General features: G+C 44.6%; 1 protein-coding gene across 19 annotated transcripts in view; it reads left to right on the top strand.

Annotated features, from left to right (window-relative positions):
* The window catches only part of szt2 (SZT2 subunit of KICSTOR complex), a 112,949-nt gene that overhangs the window by 9,685 nt on the left and 81,936 nt on the right, over positions 1 to 21,328 (top strand). For 6 of the 19 annotated variants that reach the window (XM_082506003.1, XM_082505990.1, XM_082506007.1 and 3 more), the window contains exons 7-40: positions 198 to 304; positions 480 to 690; positions 1,752 to 1,922; positions 2,012 to 2,243; positions 2,351 to 2,480; positions 2,799 to 2,944; positions 3,324 to 3,476; positions 3,554 to 3,671; positions 3,913 to 4,118; positions 4,269 to 4,505; positions 4,778 to 4,856; positions 4,933 to 5,021; positions 5,530 to 5,701; positions 5,825 to 5,942; positions 6,186 to 6,299; positions 6,482 to 6,685; positions 6,846 to 6,943; positions 7,331 to 7,469; positions 7,535 to 7,843; positions 7,926 to 8,133; positions 8,491 to 8,538; positions 11,126 to 11,256; positions 11,475 to 11,739; positions 12,788 to 12,965; positions 13,075 to 13,167; positions 13,367 to 13,442; positions 15,279 to 15,569; positions 15,737 to 15,872; positions 17,111 to 17,291; positions 17,493 to 17,678; positions 17,911 to 18,144; positions 18,369 to 18,585; positions 18,935 to 19,009; positions 19,192 to 19,330. In XM_082506003.1, the coding sequence (XP_082362129.1) occupies positions 198 to 304; positions 480 to 690; positions 1,752 to 1,922; positions 2,012 to 2,243; positions 2,351 to 2,480; positions 2,799 to 2,944; positions 3,324 to 3,476; positions 3,554 to 3,671; positions 3,913 to 4,118; positions 4,269 to 4,505; positions 4,778 to 4,856; positions 4,933 to 5,021; positions 5,530 to 5,701; positions 5,825 to 5,942; positions 6,186 to 6,299; positions 6,482 to 6,685; positions 6,846 to 6,943; positions 7,331 to 7,469; positions 7,535 to 7,843; positions 7,926 to 8,133; positions 8,491 to 8,538; positions 11,126 to 11,256; positions 11,475 to 11,739; positions 12,788 to 12,965; positions 13,075 to 13,167; positions 13,367 to 13,442; positions 15,279 to 15,569; positions 15,737 to 15,872; positions 17,111 to 17,291; positions 17,493 to 17,678; positions 17,911 to 18,144; positions 18,369 to 18,585; positions 18,935 to 19,009; positions 19,192 to 19,330 (5,491 nt within the window). The remainder of the gene's footprint in view (positions 1 to 197; positions 305 to 479; positions 691 to 1,751; positions 1,923 to 2,011; positions 2,244 to 2,350; positions 2,481 to 2,798; positions 2,945 to 3,323; positions 3,477 to 3,553; positions 3,672 to 3,912; positions 4,119 to 4,268; positions 4,506 to 4,777; positions 4,857 to 4,932; positions 5,022 to 5,529; positions 5,702 to 5,824; positions 5,943 to 6,185; positions 6,300 to 6,481; positions 6,686 to 6,845; positions 6,944 to 7,330; positions 7,470 to 7,534; positions 7,844 to 7,925; positions 8,134 to 8,490; positions 8,539 to 11,125; positions 11,257 to 11,474; positions 11,740 to 12,787; positions 12,966 to 13,074; positions 13,168 to 13,366; positions 13,443 to 15,278; positions 15,570 to 15,736; positions 15,873 to 17,110; positions 17,292 to 17,492; positions 17,679 to 17,910; positions 18,145 to 18,368; positions 18,586 to 18,934; positions 19,010 to 19,191; positions 19,331 to 21,328) is intronic. The other 13 variants (XM_082505992.1, XM_082505999.1, XM_082505997.1 and 10 more) reach the window with 9 other exon arrangements.

Here is a 21,328-nt window from a genome sequence, read left to right as displayed (position 1 = left end):
TGAACAAGTAAATGCAGTCGCATAAAACACACATAAGCTTCCTGTAACTTTTAAAGGTTTTTAACGAATGGTTTTGTACCACATGACAGTCATTTATGTGACGATCCTGGAGCGATGGATATAAAGTTGCCAGTGCTTTACAAAGAAGAATAAACTTGGAACACCGACTCCTTTCTTTACTTGTCTTTCTGTCAAAGGCATCATTATAATCACGGACGGGGTCACGAGTGTTCCTGATGTGGCCATGTGTGAAACCCTGCTGAACCAGCTCCGGAGTGGAACCATCTCCTGCTCCTTTGTACAAGTAAAGACAAGAATCTAACTCTGTATTCTGAATATACATTTTTGTGTGCAAGAACTGTTATCTAAAGCAGTCACAACAATCGTTTTCCACAATAGAAGTGATGATGATTATTATTTAAAGATATTTAGGGGATTCTCCAGCTGCTCGTCTCTGAGTCCTGTTTTTGCATGCACAGGTTGGCGGGGCGTACTCCTACGACTGCAGCTTTGGCTATATCCCCAACGTCGAGCTGATGAAGTTCATCTCATTAGCCACTTTTGGCTCCTACCTGCCCAGCTGTCCTGAAGTGGACCTAAACAGCGAGGAGATGAATGCCTACCACAAAGCATTTCTAACATACTCCTTCCTCAAGAGCCCCGAGTCCATGAACTCAGAGTATTTCTGTGGTGAGACAACGATGTACAAGTCTGATGCTAGTTTTTTCATCAGTCCTGTGAGCACTGGTTCAGTGACAGGATGCAACACAAATGAGCTCTGACAGTTTTTAAAACGGTGCAGAATCTAAATATTTATTCTTTGTTTTGAAACACAAAAGCTGTGTTTTTTATTGTTAACGTTTTTTTGAATCCTCAGTCTCAATGACTCATTTTACATGAATATATGAGCGTTCCCCCATCAGGCCTCACAGGACAGCACTCTGGTTGACACCACCGGTACCAAACGACTCACGCACCGGTACCGGTCGTTTGGTACCGGGCTGCGAGACTTGAGGCTCCGGTGTGAAGTTTATGGTTTTCAGGGTTTTTATCGTTAGCTCTGGTTCCCTGGGTCTTTCCTGTGTTGTAGTTGTGTCTTATTTTGAAAGAAATATTTACGCGTTACCATAGTGACCAGAGAGCATTAAGGGGCAGAGAGGAGGATGTTACTCTCATGTTGTTGGTGCATTTCAGGAGGACGCTGCTAATAAAGTTACACAGTGAATTAATATTTATTATTATATTTACAAAACACCACAGTTTGTCTCGGTCGCATCATTTTATTTTGTTGTATTTATCCGCGACACCTTAAAAATATTGTCTGACATGAAACCGTCTGTGGAGCAAAAAAGGTTGAGGAGCGCTGATTTACACCAAGCCTTTTTTACATTTTACTGTCAGTTTTTACAGAAAAGCAGCTGCTGAATTATAATATTAATCTTAAGCGTATCACAAATACAAGATATGTTGAATTCTCTTAGTTCCATAGATTGTTAACAGTTACTTACCTGGGATCTCTTTAGCTACATTATATGAAAAACCAGTTATATTTCAGGTCATATGAAGGAATACATAGAATTACAAAAATGTCCGAGGAGTTCAAACACTGCTGCATTTATCGCTAGTCCTCTTGCTCTTCATTGTCAGCTTATTAGCGTTTGTAGGCCATAATCTCTTTATTGTTAGTGATGAAGACGATAGTGATGGTTCTAATCATCATGACACATACTAACTGCTTCTGTTTTTTGTAGTTTCCCAGCACAAGCTGTTCAACGAGCACCTGGTGTCGGCCAGTGGAAACCCTGCTCTGGTCATGAGGAGGAAGAAGCACACGGAGAAGGAGGTCCATGCTCATCTAATCAGCGTGCTGTCTGTGAGACTGAGAGAGGGCTACACCATCACTGACATCAGCCTCACTAAAGGTAAACGGCTGTGTGTCTTTACTAACATCTCACACCAAGTCAGGAAAACTGAATGTTTGTGTTGAGACTGAAGCTGCTGGTGACATTAGGTGGGACTCAGCTGGAGGTGAAGCTCGTGCTCTTATGGAAACACAACATGCACATTGAGTATCTCGCGGCTGCCTCCTGGCCACTGGACCCCTCCAAGAGAACCACCAGAGTGGAGGTGACGATGGAGGGGAGCTACGACATCTTGCACGACATCAGCTGCACCCAGAGGAAACCCATCACCAGCCAGTACCGCACCTCTGTCATCCGGCGCTTCTGGAACACACTGCAGAGGTACGACATGAGGACTGGAATCTGGTTTCCAGTTAGAGACTCTGTGCGATCCCACCATCATGTAGCCATATTGATATGAAAATCCATGTGCTGTTTGTCCTTTCCAGCATCAACCAAACTGATCAGATGTTGGTGCACCTGCAGTCGTTTAACTCGATGCCTGAGAACTACATGATTCCTGAGAGCACCAAAAATGGAGTTCCCCTGTTCTACATCCCTCCTGGTTCCACCACTCCGGTCAGCCTTGTTGCTATACTTCACACTATGCTGGGAACTTACCAACTCTTATGATCTGTGTTGGTGCAAGGTTTAAAAACTCTGTGTGTCACAAAGTGTTGCTTTTGCGTAGTTGCATTTTTTCTTGGGAAACTTTCATCCCGAATGCTCCTAAATCCTGCAGATTTATGAAGCAAGACACCAGAATGGACCTAAATATTCACAAATCGTTCTTATTGTTCCCGCTGTGTGGGACCTACTAACATGTAGTGTTTGTAGAGACCAGCTCTGTTTATCTGTTTGTCTCTTAACGCTGTCGTGTCTCTCCTCCTCCTCCAGGTCTTGTCTCTGCAGCACAGTGGATCCAAAGATTCCTCTCAGTCCCAGTTTGCATCATACTGGAAGCCCATCCTCTCCATGGACGCCAACTTCTGGCAGAGATGGCTACACATGCATCGCATTGTCATCATCCTTGAGCATGATATGTAAGAATAATGAATCTCCAAAAGTTGATTCTGTTTATCTGGACGTAGCGTTTTGTGGGAGAAACGTTTCGTCATCATCAGGTGACGTCTTCAGTCTCAGCTGACTGCAGGTTTCAATCTTATAAACAGGACATTTGCACAGTGACTGAAACCAGCCCACTGAGGGAACAATGGGCTGGGAGGGCAGTTCCTTCATCTTAATTATGCAAATCCTCATGACCACTGATCAACAACCACTGAGATTTCCTTACCTGGATGATTGAGCTTGCATTAAGAATAATGAAGCTCTTGTATTCTTTTTATCAGCCATATTTGTTTATATCAGCTTGTTTTTCTTTGCCAGTCTTTCATTGCTACCACAATACTTTGACCTTTGCAGGCCTGTCCCCAAACATCTGCACACACCTGGGAACAACGGGCGCTACAGCACCATCCAGTGTCGCATCTCCCACTCGGCCCTCACGTCACTGCTGAGGGACTGCAGCAGCTTCGTGCTGGTGGAGGGTTACTCGTATGTAAAACTCATATACAGGTGAGACGACAGGTGGTGTTGGCTGATGATGTTTAAGACTCACTGCTTCTGCCTCAACGCTCTTTGTTTTTTCTCAGCAGCTCTTCTGATCAGCCTCCCACCTCCTTCTACTTGGTGCGTGTCATCTCAAAGACCCCCTGCATGGTCCTGCGTCTGGGTTTCCCCATCGGCACACCGGCCCACATTAGGAACAAGGTACTCAGTCAAAAAACATGGGGCCAATACAATATCAGTGTTATGATCCATAGCTGTTAGTAGATGACAGTATTGTATTTTTCGTGCACTGTTTTTATAAAATGTGGTTCTCCGTTTCTTTTATGAGCAGTTTTGTAAAAACATGAAAGGAGGTTATAGGACACATGTATGCTCGGGGAACAAACTGCCCCACTTGTAACTCTCTGTGAGACTCGTGTTGTGCTTTGTTTTCTAAAATCAGATTGTGGATGAGCTGCGAGAGCAGATCCTCAAGCTTCGCTTCCCTCATCGTGTTCAGAACAAAGAGGCAACACCCAAAACCAAGAGGAAGGCTGTGGGCCACCCGTCTCCATCCAAGTCTCCCTCCATCCCTGCTCCCAAGCCTGCGCTCTCTGACAGACCCTGTGTGGTGGTGGTCAGTAAGCCTCTGGAAAAGCTGCTAATCAGGTCGGTCCATGTCATAGTAGGCCACCAGAGGAAGGTCATGTAATCTAATAATAAATAAATAAATGCATAACCACTTAAAAGTACTGGTTACACAGTTTGCTGTTGCTACCAACAGCAACTGAATGGAGACTAACGGCTGATCCTGTGCAGGTATGACAAGCTTCCTCTAGACTTCAGGACTCCCTTCATCTTCAACATGGAGACCTTCCCACTGCCCTCCAACACCGCTGCACCCCTCAGCGTGGCAGCAAACCGCACAGCCTCCTCGACGCTGGCCTCTCTGTCACGTTACTTCCTGCACCAGCGTTGGGTGTGGGCCGTGCAGAGCAGCCAGGGACCGGCTGTAGCCATGCAGGCTGTTGCCCATATCCTGTCCGTGCTCTCGGAGTAAGTTCAAACTATTAAATGTGATCTATTTAAAAATACCACAGCTACGAATATAAATGAGCCAGAGGAAAAAATGCACGCATTTGAGCAGCAGTTTTTCACCGTGGTTTTGATGGTATCTACTCTGTGGTTATGCAGCTCTCCCATAAATCAAACTGGAACAAACAAAGATGATTCTGATCTAAATTCAGGATTCTTTAAGTGCCGTGTCTCTCTTTACAAATTTCTTCTCTTTGAGATGCAAAACCTTAAAATTGTCCTGATGTCTGCAGGATTCGCCTGTCAGAAGGCTTCAACTTTGCTGCCAGTGGCGAGGGCATTATAAACCTGGTGATCGAGCTGCCAATGAAGGTAAAGAACAGCAGGACAAACTGCTCTCCCAAAGTGATTCTCTGTGATCCTGATTTGGTTTTATTTGTGTCTTCAGGGAACATCAGGAGACGTGGACAGAGAGAGTCACTCTTGTATTGTTCAGTATATCCTGTTTCCCCCTCACTCTACCTCAACGAAGGACAGGTAAGCCTGGCAGTACCCATAGTTTAGACCAGGACACGCTGTTAGGACGCAGCTTTTATTAAAAGCAACAGGAATGTTTGTCACTTGGTTTGAGTTCAGCGTGATCAAAGTCTACGTTTACTTCACCTGTTTATTAAAGCTACAAATAAGCAACAGAAACCAGAAACGGTGGATTTCATTTGAACCTCAGAACCTCTTAAAAAACAGTAACATGTACATAATGCAGCATTTTACATCCAGGCTCAGTTTGACTGATTTATTCATGTTTATTGCAAAGCTGCAGCTGGTCAGCGTGTGGTATCGACAGTGATGAGGAAGAAGCTGTGTGACTGACATGTTTATGTTCCGCCAGCAGCGTGTCGTTGTCATTTAATCTGAGATACCCTGATGCTGTGTCGATGTCTGCAAAGTGTTAATCTAACACGAAGCCCTTTAACACAGTTCAAAATGTTTGTGCAGCTCAGCTGAACTCTTCAATTTTCAGCATTTTGTTTTGTCTTTCGTGGAGTTCTAGCTTCTCCACCGACGACGACAATGACACCGAGGTGGAGGCAGTCGACCTGGACACGGAGCTGAACCTCGTGACCGAATGCTGGGTGGAACCGCAGTGCGGCACGGTGAACTGCACGGATCAGCACCGCTCCTTTCAGGGCCTTAAGTACCAGGAGCTCCCTCGAGCAGTACGAAAAGCTGGCTTATACAAGCTGCTCTCAAACTAGAGCTCAGTTTGCTCCGTTTGTGTACGTGAAGCTTTGCTCGTCAAAAGCAGCAGGTTTGGTTTACGCATCCCTGTTGTGTTGCAGATCTTCCCGAGGGACTTGGCCTGCATGTCCACCATGATGACCTTTGAATATCTGAGCCAGCTGTGTCAGAATAAGGATCAGGTCTGCTCTCTGCCAGCTGGACTCAAGGATGCACAAGGTAACAAACGTAGCTTTTAATCAGCGTTAGCAAAACGTCTCACATCACAGAAACGCCTGCAAGAGTCGTGCCTCGCTGAAGTGTTAGCACTCAGTCTGCCGTTGTTAGACGTTTGTTGAGCTCATTCTAGTCAAACATTAAACTAAAGCTGAATACATTAAAGCCTTGATGGCTCAGCGGATGCGATTCTCCGGTTTTTGCTTGTTTGAAAATGTGATGATTTTCCATTATGTGTGCGTGCAGGAGAACATCTGGTCTCTGAGGAGAGCATCCACATGGTCCCTTTCCAGTTTGACCTCATTAAGCTGCTCCCAAAATGCCAGCAGGTTGAGCTGTTTTTCGTCACATTCAGCACAGGTATGTACAGCACGTTTTACGTCAACCTGCTTTAGACAGAGTAGCGCACTGTATATGAGGGCTCGCTGATCTTAATGCATCTCACTTCCATCTGTGTCCTACAACATGCATCTATACGCTTAGAAATGATAATAAATAAATATAATAAATCGATTTGAGCGCGTTTCCCTTTTTGTGCTCAGCGACGGGGAGTGAGGAGCAGATGAACAGCTCCCACTGCCTGCCCAATGAGCTCCTGCTCAGCCTCTTCCACACCAGCCTGGAGAACGAGCTGAGTGACAGAGAGATCCCGTTAGCTGACGGGGACCACGTCGCCTTCATGCATCACATCTTGGAGCGGGAACGAGACGGCCACGTCGCTCCTTTCTCCCTGCCGGTTATTAAAGGTCTGTACGAGTCTGTGTCCAAGTGGACGTGAATCTAGCCAGAGTATCTCCTGGAGGTAGATGATCCCATTATAATTGGAAAAGAATGATAGGAGAGTAACAAAATATGAGTGTTTTGTTCTCTGTTTTATCAGTTTCTCTGTCGTCTCGGTTTCTTTAGAGGAGTGCGTCAAGCCTCCAGAGAAACAGGACACGGTGACGTCATTCTACACGGCCGGCAGCAGCAGAGAGGTGATGGGGTCAACCAGCACTTTACAGGTGATCTCCAACATTGGCACAAAACCAAACCTGTGTCACTTTTAAGTGTTTTTTTATTTATGTTGTTCTAATGCAGCTAGTGATGATCTGTTGAAGCCTTTGAAAATGTTTGAATCCTTACAGCCGTTGGTGCCTTTAGGCCACACACGTCTGTGATACTTGTATTGTTTTCTTTCAGTCTGCTGTTTCTAGTTAAACGTACTAAAGTAAATCATGGGATAGGAATGCAAACATTTCTCTAATAAATTGAAATAGTCCTTTTGAGCTCTCTGACTGTTTCTGTGGGTAATGAGGCCACAACCACACTGGAAATCTGCAGTGGGAGCTGCTTCAGGTCCCTCGTTGGTCTTTCCTGTATTCGTGACAAATGTCTGTTGTGTTTGGCAGAGTTTCAGCAATGCAGACCTTGTGGATGAAGAGCCCCTGTTGTTGGAGAGCAGCTGCTCTGCGCCACAGTGGAGATGTTATGCCAAGTGCATCAGCTCCCAGCATCTAATCCTCACCTTCCTTCCTGCTACCTTCACAGGTGAGTCTGGAGTTTGTTGGCTGTGGTGCTTCTAGCGCGCTCTCATGATGTTTGTTATGTTGCAGATGTTCTGATGTTGATGGCTTCAGGAGAGACCGAGCCTCGGAGTAATGTGAGCACACAGGAGGACGACGCTTTGACCCCCAGCAACAAATCTCAGGCTGACTCTTTGTCTGGATCCACTGGTGGCTTTGAAGGGTCCGAGTCTGGACTCAGCCTGCGCTCTAGTCGGCGACTGAGCTCCAGCACCGCCAGGTCCCCTGTGCTCTCATCTCCATCTGATGGCCAGACTGGAGCTGCTGACTCCCAGACCCTGGAGCAGAACAGCTGGGACAGCAGAGGCTCAGAGATGGAGAGTTGGATGCCGGGCTCAGGTGAGCCTAAAACCGCACGTCTGCAGGGTTTGAATTGTTCAAACATTTTGCACAAAGATTGACGTTTTTCTGATGTTTCCAGATGCTGCAGAAAAAGAAGGAGTCCACTTCTCTGAGCCACACAAGTCAGACTTCCATATCAGCCTCAGCAGACAGCTTTCCCAGCAGAGCACTGGTGACAGCAGCCAGCTGAAGTGTCCAGTTTACGTCTACAACTGTTCACTGGAGAATCTGAAAGAGCAGCTGGTTCACCCAAACTCCAGCCGCCAACCCAGGGACGTCTTCTTCAGGTACTGAGGGAAAAACAAGCAAGCATTGAAATCCTGAAAGACAAGGAAGGTTTTACAGTTGTGTTGCCAGTTACAATTATAAAATGATAAGAAGGTCTTATAGAATTATTGTATATATTTGGGTCTCTTTGTAACCTTGGCTATCTCATAATAATGACACTGTTATTGCCTGGAACACAAAAACCGTCACCAAATACTGAATATGGATCATCTAACCCAGTCTTAGAAGTACTAGACGAAGAGGAGCCGTGTTGTAATTAGGCTTTGTCATGATTGTGTGACGCACTGCGAGCCTTGGATTGTTGCAGTGGAGATGTTAACATGTGTGTCTCTGGTTGTCTTCACGGGGGAGAATAGAGCCCGAGATGCAGAGTCCTGGGAGATGTGTCAGCAGATGAAGTTCAGGTAGCACACTGTCTGTCTGTCTGCTCTCCTTCTGTCTGCTGAGGGGCTGCTCAGCTTTCTCTGGACACTTGTGGCAACTTGGGGATGCGCTTGTAGAGCGGGACAGTGTGGCTTTCCTAAAACTAGGCTGGTAAAAGCATCTACTCCCCGGGCCTGTCTGTGCTTCCTCCTGTTGCTGCAAACATCAGAGAAAACCACAGACACTCATCAAAGGGTCACATTTCTTCTTCTGTTGCTTATTTGGAGCTCTGACATTGTTGAAGTCTCTTAAAACTGTGGCCTTGCCTTCATGCCTGCTGTCCTGTCCTACTGAATAAGACATAAAAATGATGTTTGGTATCATAAATACCAAGACGTGTTTTTTTTTTTTTGAGGTTGTAAATCAAAATTGCCTCAGACACTTCCTGTGGGATGGGGGAAGGACTGCAGGTTTAAGACACTTCCAGTTTAGACTGATATTTAAACCTGGGATCTACATCCATGTTTTATATACAAGGTTTTTATCCATGAACATGAATTATGAAAGTCTCAGCGGGATGCTGGCCTCGCTGTATTTATATGTATTAACACTGATACTATCACAGGCTGCAGTTTTGTCTGCTGCTCTTCAGCTTTGTAATTTGTTTTAGTGGAGAACCAGCCTCACTGCTGATGAGCCAAGGATTACACATGAACTATAGTTTTAATTCAAAGAGATGATGTGGACAGATCAAACTTTCTGTTTACATTATTTGTGCTGGTGCGACTGAGTAATGCAATAATTCAGTTTTCTGTGTGAAACAGCACTCACTGCATGCTTGAAGCTGACAGCAATAGTTTAAAATAGTTGGCAGTATTTACTGGTACACCTCAGAAACACTGAATGTGGATTGTAGTGATATTTGAAGCCAAACTCTGTTGGGTCGGCAGGATATTTGTCAGGGATGATTATTGATACCTGTTATTCTATATAAGAGTGTCACACAGACACTGCACTCTGAACAGTGCAGATCAGCCTATTTAACACCACATGCAGTTTACACGAGACAGTTTTATTTCTTATATGAATGTTATTTATTTTAACTGTCATGAACAGGATGTGACACGTCATAATAGTAATAACTGTGCTGCATTAAAACAGCAGGTGGGATAGCCAATCGTTAAGTGATGACGTCTGAACAAACTGCTCCGTGTTTATTAAGGCTGCTGTGTTTTTAACATGTTTTAATACTTTGTACCTTGTTCTAATCTCAACAAGCCCGTAAAAACAGTCAGTGATCACTGTCGGCCTCTCACTGTTCATTTTACAGCTCAGTGTTTAAACCCTTACGATGTAGCTGCAGCCCAGCAGCAGTATATGAATGACTAACCTCGTATTGTGGATGTATTATCTCAGTTGTTCTCCTGCTGAAGTTTGGTCCGTTTACAGCATCCTGCCATACGACTGCATTTGTCCCTAACTATCAGGAACCCTCAGGTTAACTTTTATCCAGTGGAAGAAAGTTAGCTTCATCCTCCAGCTTCACTGTGTTTATGCTAACATAGCTGTGTTGCTAGCGATCACGTAGCACATCATTATATAGCAGCTAGCCCAACTTCAGTAACCCTACAAACGTCACTGCTGTTTAGTTTTCTGTCTTCATTCATGTTGGAAGTGACAGCAGAGCTGTACGTTTGAACCAGAACGTGCCAGATATCATTTAATCTGGAGACTTCCCACGTACCACTAGATGGAGCCAAAGTACCACCAGTGGTACGCGTACCACAGTTTGCGAACCACTGATGTAGCGGGAATGCAGAGACTGGTGATGCTTAAACTGACAGCATGGGGCCACGACATATTTGTAAACATGTAAAGTTATGCTGATGTTTATAAACAGAAGCATACTGGAGTCTATCCTAATACTTAGAATGGGTTAACTGGGAAACAATAAAAGACTTCCTGTGCTTAACTAACAGTTAACTCTGGGTGTCAATACTGAATTAAGACTGTTGTTTTAGATTTTTGTGTCTTATTTTAAGTTTAAACTACAAACCTATAAACACACACAAATAATTTCTACACTTAGGTTAAAAATAGAAATATTGTTAAATGACTCGTCTCTCCCTGACTTTGACCTGATAAATCATGTTTGCTCCTCCCCTAATTCAGCGCTTCAGATGCTTGCTGTGGAGGTTCAGCTGTCCCTCACAGGCTTATTGGCTCCTTCGATGATGCTTAATCCCCAGTCCCAGTCACATAAGCATAGAGACCAGTCAACAACCATGGTTAACATGGAAACATTCAAATTTATTTGCTTTGGGAAATGCATGTCGGTCATTTAGCAGTCGGTCAGAAGGATTTTGGCTTGTGAGGGTTTCATCGACTGGTCTCTCGGCCTTGTGACTGGGCTTGTACTGTGGTGCAGATATGGGTTCATGTAAGTGCTTATGCAAAACTAGGTGCAGTGGAACTGTCTGTATTTTAACCAGCACTGTTTTCTACATGTGTGAAATTGAGGTTTTATGTACTAACGTAATCTATCCTTGTGGGTTCAACTGATCCTTCATCATCCTGTCAGACCCGGGTTCCTCTTCTCAGTGTCTTTTCTGTGCTGTTGTTCCCCAGCAGGTCTCTATCTCAGGATCGCAGCAGTCAGTCTCCTTGGACCGACCTCCTGTCTCAGCCTCACAAACACAAGGAGCTGGCCAACTACTGCAGCATGCTGCAGGAGCATTACCACCAGAGCTACGTCAAAGGTGATCTGTGTCCACCAACACGAATGCTTCAAGCTTAACTGAGTAGTCAAAAAGAAAAATCCTTACTCCACCAAAACACACACACAACTGAGGATCTGAGGTTAAGTCCATCACAGCAGTGCAACATGTCACAGTCGTCCATGATTTCACAGGTGTTAAAATACAGTGACTGAAACTCGTCCGAGCGTCGTTTGGTCACGCGTCCATGTTCTTGTCAGGTGTATACCGCAGCCTGCAGCAGTCCTACAACATCAGCTCCCAGGACGTCCTGATGGCGATGGACTACTGTGAAGAATCGCTGCAGGAGATCGACATCACCTCCTTCCTGCAGACGCTATGTGGACACATCAGGGTCTTCAGGGAACACGGCAAGACTCCAGGATGGGGAGGAGGGCCTCTGAAAGCTTCAAGGAGCCCTGCCACGTTTATCCTTGGTGAAGCTGAGGGGGAGCAACTCGATGATAAAGTGGCCTCTTCATGCAGGTGAAGCCAATCATCAGAATCAGACACATGCCAGTCTTTGAGAAACGAGTTGCTTCTATTTAACAAAGTTAAGTTACAGCTTATCACCTTCTTATATTTAGCTTTACATAAAACATCTCAGCATAGGGGGTAAGCCACGTTTCTGCCCATCTGTCTGTGGATCTGTTTATCTGGGGCTAGTGGCATGCAAACCATCAGCATACAGTTTAGTCATTTGGTAATGATTTAAACTGTCCAGCAGGTGGTGCTGTCTGAGCTGGTGAATTCACATCCACAGAGGCCTACGTCAGGGTTTTCTTCACATGTGCTGATGTTGGTGTGACTCAAACATACTTTGATTCGTTTGTTATATTAATGAACTTTATTTATTTTTCTGTAAAAAGAGGGTTTAGTTCTATTATAAACAAATCTTTGTTTCTTGTAGTCACACTTCTAAGCACTCGTCTTCTCACTGTGCTTTACATGGTCAGGGAAAGACTTAGTAAACTGCAGTAAAAACTATAACATTAGACCTCCAGACCAGCCCCTGCAAGCAAGCGAGCGTGCGGAAGAAGAGCTCCAGTTTACCAGGATGAGATCTCTGACAGGAGCCGAAAGAACGAACACAGCACAAAACTATGATACAACTAAGCAGAGTTTTAGTGTCATTTAGCTTCATGAAAATGTTTGTAATGTAAGAAGTATAGATGGTGTCTGTTTCCTAAATGCAGTCTGCCACCGGTGGGCCTGTGCTCCCACAGTGGGCTGCTCTGTTGGAATAATGTGGCGCTCTGAGACCTCCAGGATGCCAGAGCTGTTTGAGACGTGATAAATGCATGTTTCCCTTTCACCAGTCATCATTCAAATAAAGCAACAAACCACCACACCATGTTGCTAATTGTCCTTTGATGAATCACATCTGTTAACACGTTCCAGTTCATAAGTTTGCTGTCAGTGTGTTGGCTTTTCCCTTCCAAAGCACTTTTATAACGACTGTTTTAAGGTCAGTCTGCAATAAGATTCATGTTAACTGACACAGTTATTAATTGTGTGGTATTTCTGGCTGCAGTACTGAAGTGGAGGACACCAGTGAGGCTGAATCCAGAGGAGTTCCTGATTCCTCTGCTCCTACATCTCCACCGATCAAGGAAGAGCCCAAGAAAGGAGCGATAGCAGAATTCCCTCTGACGCTGCTGCAGACACAACCCGCGTGTGACGTGTATCCAGATCTGCACAAAATAATACAGGTAGTGTCTGAAGGGGGATCCCATACTCTTCAGTTCCTTAAAGCTGATTCTTGGACCAGAAAGCTAACGGCTTTAAATAATTATCATTTCAATTTTAAACTGTTGTCAGGATAAATTCATGGAGATCCTTTCTCAGTATTTCAAAAGTGTTCCCTCCAACCCACACTACTTCTACTACTCTCCACCTTCATCCAAGAAAGAGGTGAGTTTGCTGTAAATTTGCTACAATATCATAGCAGGTTAGATGTTATAAAGAGGGATGGATGTCATCAAGGATTTGGACAAATCAGATGTTGGGGGGAAACTAAAAACTGTTTATTTCAGAGAAGCAAACCGAAGAGAGGTGAGTCTGTATCTCTATATCTGAGCATGAACCTTGCTGCTCTGATTTTCCTTCACAGGAGTCGGAGGACGGCGAGATGAAAAGACGGGCGAGTGAAGAGCTGCTGTCAGAAGCTGAGCCCGCCACTGAAGACGGTAAAGGCCGTTCTGAAACGTTTGCCTTTAGTTTGGGTTTGTTGTTAGTCTCCCGTCAGCACTGTGGTCACACATTCAGTTGTTCAGTGTTCAGCAGTAACAAATGTTAAAGGTGGAGGACCTTTCATGTTTCGTCCTTCATTAAGCACAAGTTGTTATACTGCTAAGCTTCCCTGAAGCTTCTGTGCAGGAGTATCGTAGCTTTTTTGTGTTTGTTGTTTCTTTTCTTCCTCCTGTAGCTGTTGATAACCTGTAGCCAAAAGGCTGATAGTGGAATCATCGAAATTACTGTGAAAACGTGACTCAACAAAAGGGCTGTTGTTGTTGGAGGAGGCTACAAAAGATAAAATGTGAGACTGATAGAAAGGGAAAATAAAACGAGTGAATTTTCAGCAGTCGTCCATCCTGTGCTCTGAGCACAGATATTTCTCTCCAGTCAATAACAGCACCTGCCTGCTCGTGAGCGTTACACAAGTGGCTTTTTATAATGGAAAGCAATCGTTATGGTGACTTCAGCGTCTGGGAGAAAGGTGTAGAAGAACTCAAAGCAGGGTGAAGATGAGGAAGACTCTGAGGCCGAGCCCAGTTAAACTGATCATTTTAGTACGGCTCATTTCACATTTAATATCCAGTTAGTGCTTCATCAGTTAGTTTTTAATCAGCCGTCGTTATTTCAGCGACTTCTGTTTCATGCTTTAGAAACGCGAGACACATCGCCTCCTTTTGAGGTGTCCCGACTTCAATAAATGTGGAGCAATGAAACAAACAGCAGAGGCCCAGAAGAGTGAGGTCCAACGCACACAGGAGAAGAAGTCTGCAGCATCACATCAGCACACGTCTCCTGCTAAGAACACACTTGAAAATGCTTTTATAACATCGGGGTTAACGCCCCTTCTCACGTCGATTGCAGATCAAATACATCGATTGCAGTAAATGGTACATGTTAGATGGCTAAAAACAGACACAGAAGTTCCTCTTTCTATAACAGCTTCCATACATGGCAGTAAATTTCCAGCCTAGACGGTCCCTGAGGGCTTGTCCTTTTCTTGACTTGTCTTCTGTCATCTGTTACCAAGCAAACTGAAATGCAGTTAGAAGCTAAATGAATTTCAGGCTTTTGGCCTGGCAGGATTATGTGTTTGTAAGCGTGTGCGCTGTTTATCCTTCTGTGCTCCAAGTCACCTACACTACAGATTGTGAGGACACAGCGCTTCACAAAGCTTAAAACCTTCTTTAAGAGACTGAGCATCAACTCTGAATGAGCACAAACATGCAATGTGTATAAAATAATTATAGCTGCACCTGTAATAAAAAAGTTAACATGGTGGCAATAACTTTAATAAGCATCTCTAATGCAACATCAGTGCTGTGGGATATATTACTAATACAATGTTAATAATGCAGGTTATATTGTAGCAGTAAATGATCTCTGTACAGGTGTCTGATACTCGTCTGTGTATTCATATACAGTTATATGCCTTTACTGTTAGACACTGACACAAACACATAAGTTATAACTCAGTGAGTAACCTTCAGGGATTCCAGACGTTCATGTGGAGTCCTTTATTTCCTGGAACGCCCAATGCAGTCCTGCGTTATCGAGAGAACAACGTCAAGACAGGGGTCGCTTTTCCCGTAGTCGGCATGTAGCCCACATATGCACAACAATGCATAACAGGCAGGATCCACGTGGTCCCTGCGGGTCAATAAAAAGCCTGAAAGTAAAATAAAGTCTTTCCTAAAACCTTATTTAACCAAAGACGTGAAACAACAAAAAGAGTTTGCAGAGTTTATGATTCTTAGGACTACTTTAAAGTTGTCTTGCTACACTTGCAGAAAATGTGCCGTCTTCCTGCATAATGACGGAGAGCGACACAGATCTGGTGGTGGAGTATGAGGAGCACCCAGGCAGCAGCTCCCAGGGAGAGGGTGAGGACCAGTCCCTGTCTGACTCCAACACTGTGAACCAGGACCAGGACTCGTTCAGCATCCTGGAGGGAGAGTCCCTGCTGGAGAACGAGGCCCCACAGCTGGACATGCCACCACTGTTTGTTCACATCACCTGCTCTGTCAACATGAAGAGCTGCCATGGCTCCGTGCCCATGCAGACGCTGCCCACGTGCCTGGGTGAGTACAGCTGACTGCTTTCCACCTAAGTGGCTTCTTTCTGTGCAAGGAAGCATATCTGAAGCTGTGTTACTCTTTTGCTTCTATAAATCACCACTTTGGACAAAGAGCTTCTTCTTCACACTGTTAATTTTGTTCCCGAGCTTACTTCACAGTTGTGTTTGCAGGTGAGGTCATTTCCTGCCTGGAGAATGCTGAGGCGGTGCAGTCTGTAGATCTGAACGAACTCTCGGTCACGCTGGATATTTTTGTTCTGACGCTGCCTCTGGAGATCGAAGCCATGGCGGACTTCCATCATAACAGGTCGTGTGCAAAATCCAAATTTTTTTTTATCTCAATTTTACATCCTGATCGATTGCAGTAAAGATCCTTTGTAGGAGCGTTGGTAGGATTTTAATGAAATCACACTTTTTAAAAGCGGTGACACGGAGCAGAAATAAAGACAGAAACTGGTGACGTTGCTTATTCTGCAGTGAATTTCTCAAATGGCCTTTAAAGAGTTATTGATGCCTCTTTGGGCAGGACGTTACTCACTTTCCTGGATTTGACCACAAAAAGCAAACAGAATGAAAGGAAAGCTGAACATGAACCAAAAACAGACCCTTTCAGAGAACAAAGGATCTTTCTGCACTGCTCTCTGAATTAAAGTGGCTCCAGCACAGATGAACCAGGAACACCTTTGAAAGAGAAACACGACAAACTGGACCACAGTTTGTCAGCGTTTATGTTACCCAGTCCTAGTGCTCGTTAGCTCTGCTGGTGACCTGTCCAAGGTGTACACCGCCTCTCAACCTGTGATAGTCGCAGCCAGATGAAGAGATGAATAAATGTCAGGCAGATGAAACTCAATGAGAGCATTTTAGCAAATCACAAGCTTTGAAAGTAAAAAACAGCTCTGTGAGATGGAGGCGGAGCTTCATTTTAGACACACCCCACTCAGGACCCTGGACCTCTATCTGCCTGTATATAATCATCCATAATGCACATCTAAGAAAACACTGCAGCATCAGTCTGGATCTCACAGACAGTTATAGAAAAGGCTGAACTGACAGTTGGTAGATGGACTCCAACAAGCCTTAGAAAAGCAAAGCAACAGTTGTGGCTGTGTCGGTATTTCACTGATGACTACACCAGCACATCTGGAATATCACTCCATTCATTTTACTACAATTAAACACGTGCTGTTTCCTTTTATTTATTTAATTTTTTTAAGTTGAATTAATTGATTATTTTATCCACAGAAAATATCTTATTTCAGTCATTTTTCATTCAAAGACTGCTAATTTCCTGCTACCAAGTTATTATTGTTTCTATCATCGTGTAAACCTAAAAACCGAGGTGACAAAAATAATCAATTGTAATTTTTGTCTTCATGTTCAGTAGTTATTGCTTATTTTAGATTAAATTGACGGGATTGGAAGTGATGATTAGCAGCAGCACCAGAGTGAAGCTGTTGGCAGGAGACCCATGCACCCACTGCGTCTTTGAGTCAGTCTGAGTGTGGACTCCATGATGTTCACGTCAGCTGTCTCCGTGTGTAGGTACACCTCAGAGAGCAGCATGAATCGTTCACCAGGGCAGCCCTCCTCCTATCGCTCTGACGAGGAGCTGATGGCCGTGCTGGACAGTCTGAGGGGAGGAGGTGTCAACGGCATCTCTGGTGACCCCTTATCCAAACTCCCACTTCCCCACAAGTTGGCAATCCTGGCCACAATGGACGAGGTGAGTCCTCCCACACGTGACAGGTGGGCAGCTTTTCCACATTACTGAAGCGTGCAGCGTTCGTACACTTCACAAGAGCATTTCTAATAGTCTTTGTGAAAGATTCACTGAACAGATATCTGTGCTTCCTGCTGTTCCTGCACACACACACACACACACTAGCAGTGCTGCTCTTATCCTGGTTTCTCTCGTGTGATTCAGATCCGCTGGCTGCTGGAGGATGAGATCGTCTCTGCTCTGCGTCACTCTCGGGTCATCGGCCCGGCCACGCTGCAGAAAGTGGCGGAGCACGTTTTACGCTCCAGCGGTCGACCGCACTGTCACTGTGAGGAAGTCCCGCTTCAGTTTGTCTTTGGGCCTGAACAGTCGCTGGAAAAATTCAAAGAGGCAAGAAGAACAAACAGGATTTAAACTTGAGACACAAAGTTTCTCCAGGAATGTTCTACAAAAACATGTCTGCACATATTTGTATGAGAACATGATAGGAGTTAATTAATGAATCTTTAATTTTGTTCTTGCATATGTGCCTACAGGCTGATTCACAGGCATGCACAGAGGTTTGTTACTTCTGTATAGATGGACGTATGAATATAAAGTACAACGTTTGTTTATCTTGCAGGAGTTTCGTAGGATGTCTTTCTCTGGCTATGTGTTAAATGGAGAACAGGCCGGCTTCTACTATATGTCTCTGAGCAGACTGCACCCTCAGAGGATCCGAGAGACCGAGAGGCTGTCTGAGAGCACTGCATCCCCCCCACAACAGCCTGCTGCCGCCACCATATCCTGCAGTGCTGCAGCTCAGGCGGAGACCACGACGCTCGAGAGCGAAGCAGAAGCTCAGGCCGACAGTGAGGTTAGATACATCAGTGACTGTGATGTGCAGAGGAGGGAAAATACATCAGATCAGCCTTCATCTGTCCAGCTGTGCATTCAGTTTGTTTTTATGTTATTATTGACATCAGCATAAATCCATGATCGGAAATAAATCAGGTTAAATTTTAAGACGTATAGTTGGTAGAGTTTATCTGCAGGAGTTTATCAGACAGAATGACTAACTTTTACTTGAACTCTGTGCAGAGTGAGGACAGGAAGCCAGTCAGTGACACGACTCCGGACGCTGGTGAATCAGTTGCAGCCTTGAAGCCTGAAGCAGATGACTCTGTTAGCATGGTTGGGGACAGAGGTCAGCCCAGTACCCCCCAGCTGCAGGCAGAGAGCTGCACAGAGGCCAGCTCACCCCCAAAGACCCCCTCGAGTGTCAGCCTGGCTGAGTCCGTGCAGTCGGCCTCTCACAGTGAGTTTCACATTCATACCTGTTTAGGTTTGCTTGTTTCACTGTTTTGTTGCACGTGTGTCATCATCATGTCCAGTGATGATGACACACCTTACATTTGTACTTTATTCATTCCAGAAGTTGGTCAGTAAAAAAAGAAACTTCATATAAAAAGATAAATATAATGCATAATAAATCTTAATAAATACAAGTATTAAAAAAATAAAGTCCGTGTAAAAGTAAAATGTGAAGATATTGTAACAGTAACCGATTCTTTCAGCGTGGTGCACCGTTCGGGTTTCAGCTCTGTAGTTTAACCTGCGTAGAACAGAGACGCGCTCCTCTATCACTTCTTGTTTTCTCTCCTCAGGTGGCGGCAAACTCAGGCCGAGTCGAGTCCAGAGTGTCGTCTCCAGCCAAGGCAGCCTGGACTCAGACATGCAGGGTAAGTGCTGCACAAAGCTGAGTGAGAGGCTCCCTGTGGGGGAGAGTCATAGAAACACCTGAAAGGTTCAAAGTGTCTGCTTTACAGAGTCTTAATTCTTATGTTATAGACGGTTCATGTCAATGCGTCTTCAGAAGAATGGTGGAAACATGTTAAATACAGACGTAATGCTGTGTTGACAGGTTATGATGGTGGCAGCAGCGACTCTGAGTGTGAGAGCTCCACCCTGGATGAACAGGAGTGCCAGGCCCGGCTTATGCCAGACTTCTGGCTCATTGTTAAGATCCACCAGGACAGAGTGACGGTGTACTCCCACTCCAGGTCAGAGTCATTTAGTGATTCCCATTTTTCATTCATTTAGTAACAAGTGACCTAAAAACAACTATACAGGTTTTAATTGAAGCAACTGTAACAAGTTTTCAAAGAAGCCCCTGTTTAAGGATCCGTTTTTATTTTTATAGACATGAAAAATCAGAACCGTTTAAAGCAGGGTGTCGGACTCCAGGCCTCGAGGGCCGGTGTCCTGCAGGTTTTAGATCTCACCCCGGGTCAGCACACCTGGATCACATGATGAGTTCATTACCAGGCCTCTGGGGAACGTCACGACCAGGGCTCTAGAGTGCCACCAATTTGGTTGCAAATGCGACCAAATATTTCAGTGGTGCGACTAAAAAAAAATATTTGGTTGCACCTGTGCGACCAACTGTTCAGGTAGCAAAAAAAAAAATCTGCAACCTTCCCTGTGGTCAACAACAGACACACATTATGCCCCTATCGTGGACTAAACCAATCAGAGATAGTCAGGGGCGGGACCTCTCTGATTGGCCGTGGTCCAGTTGAAAGTGCAGGTGGAAGTGGGAGGTGAGTAGCTTGAATAAAGCGATATTATTCATTAAATCCTGACTTTTAAATATAACTGTGTTTTGTCAGAAACGCCAGATTCTCAGATTAAAGCTCACAAAACCATTTCAACAACAACCAAACAGCAGATGAGAGCAGGTACACGGACTCCACACAAAGACGTAAACACAGACCGACGCATCAGGATCAGCTTTGTCTTTCTCGGCTTTCTCACCCGACGTAGACGGACACGCTGTCGGAGCTCAGCGATCCTGATGCGTCCGGTCCGCGCTGTGTTCACGTCTTTTTGCGCTGATTCTGAGCTGCAGGTTTTGTCTCTCCAACCAAAATCCACCGAGCCAGCAGCAAAAGAAGCAGCAAACTGCGCTTCACATTTGATCAATGTCGTCATGAATTTTGCTGTTTTGCTTCCACGACTATTAAAATCACACTTCATGCACAGCTAGCTCTCTCTCTCTCTCTCTCTGTACTTCAAGAACAGTTTCCGTCTCCAATCTCTGTTTTCTGTATTATTCAGTCGCTTATTACCCACCAGTCTACCGCTGTTTACAGCGCTGTGGCTGCTGTCTTTTTCTTTTTCACTTAAATGTCCTCGGACAAGAAAGCCTATTTTTTCTGTTGTTCAATACTGAAGAAATTTAAACTTTATATGCAGAACATTGTAGAATATTTTTAAGGTTTTCTGCTATAAAAAGCCAGACCAGGAAAATCTCCTTCATGTTTTTCTGTTTTATTCTCAGTTACTTTCACACAAAGGCATCTGCTGTGATGTTCACAATTCTGATGAAGTCAGTGCTGATAAATGATCAGAATTATAATATTTCTGACTGTCTGAGGCTAAGTTGAATCGAATCGGGACTTTGAAAACCTGAATCGAATGGATTGTAGAAATCAGTGATGATACCCAGCCCTAGTGAGCCGCCTAGGCCCGACAGAAGTGGATGTAGCTGTAATAGGAAAAGAACTATTGCTAACTTTTCTGTTAAGGCCGGATCCTTCTGAAATTCATAGCCAGTGCTCTGACACGGTGTCATCAGTCTTTGAATGCTGAAAAAGCACATTATATAAATTATTATAAAATTTGTGTGCGCCTAACTTTTGTGCCGGTACGCCTAACTTTAAAAAGTTAGGCGTACCGGCACGCCCATGGCAAAAAGTTAGTCTAGAGCCCTGACGGCATGCTGAGGAAGTAATTTAGCCGTTTAAATCAGCTGTGATGGATCACATCTAAAACCTGCAGGACGCCGGCCCTCGAGGCCTGGAGCTGGACAGTCCTGACTTGCAGAGAGGTAGACGTTGATAAGTCAGATTGGACTTCTCTTTTTTCACATTTGTGCACTCAGATATTAAATGCATTATTCATTTGCAACACAATTTTCACTACACAAGCTTCTCATTTTTCGTTTTTAGTGGTAATAGTTTTTGACCTGGCTGCTCAAAGATTTGCTTTAAACCTCT

Source organism: Aulonocara stuartgranti, assembly GCF_965226115.1.
Source record: "Aulonocara stuartgranti genome assembly, chromosome: 15".
Lineage (NCBI taxonomy): Eukaryota > Metazoa > Chordata > Actinopteri > Cichliformes > Cichlidae > Aulonocara > Aulonocara stuartgranti.
The sequence above is the reverse complement of the archived record's forward strand: the minus strand, read 5'-3'. Positions and strand labels throughout refer to the sequence as shown.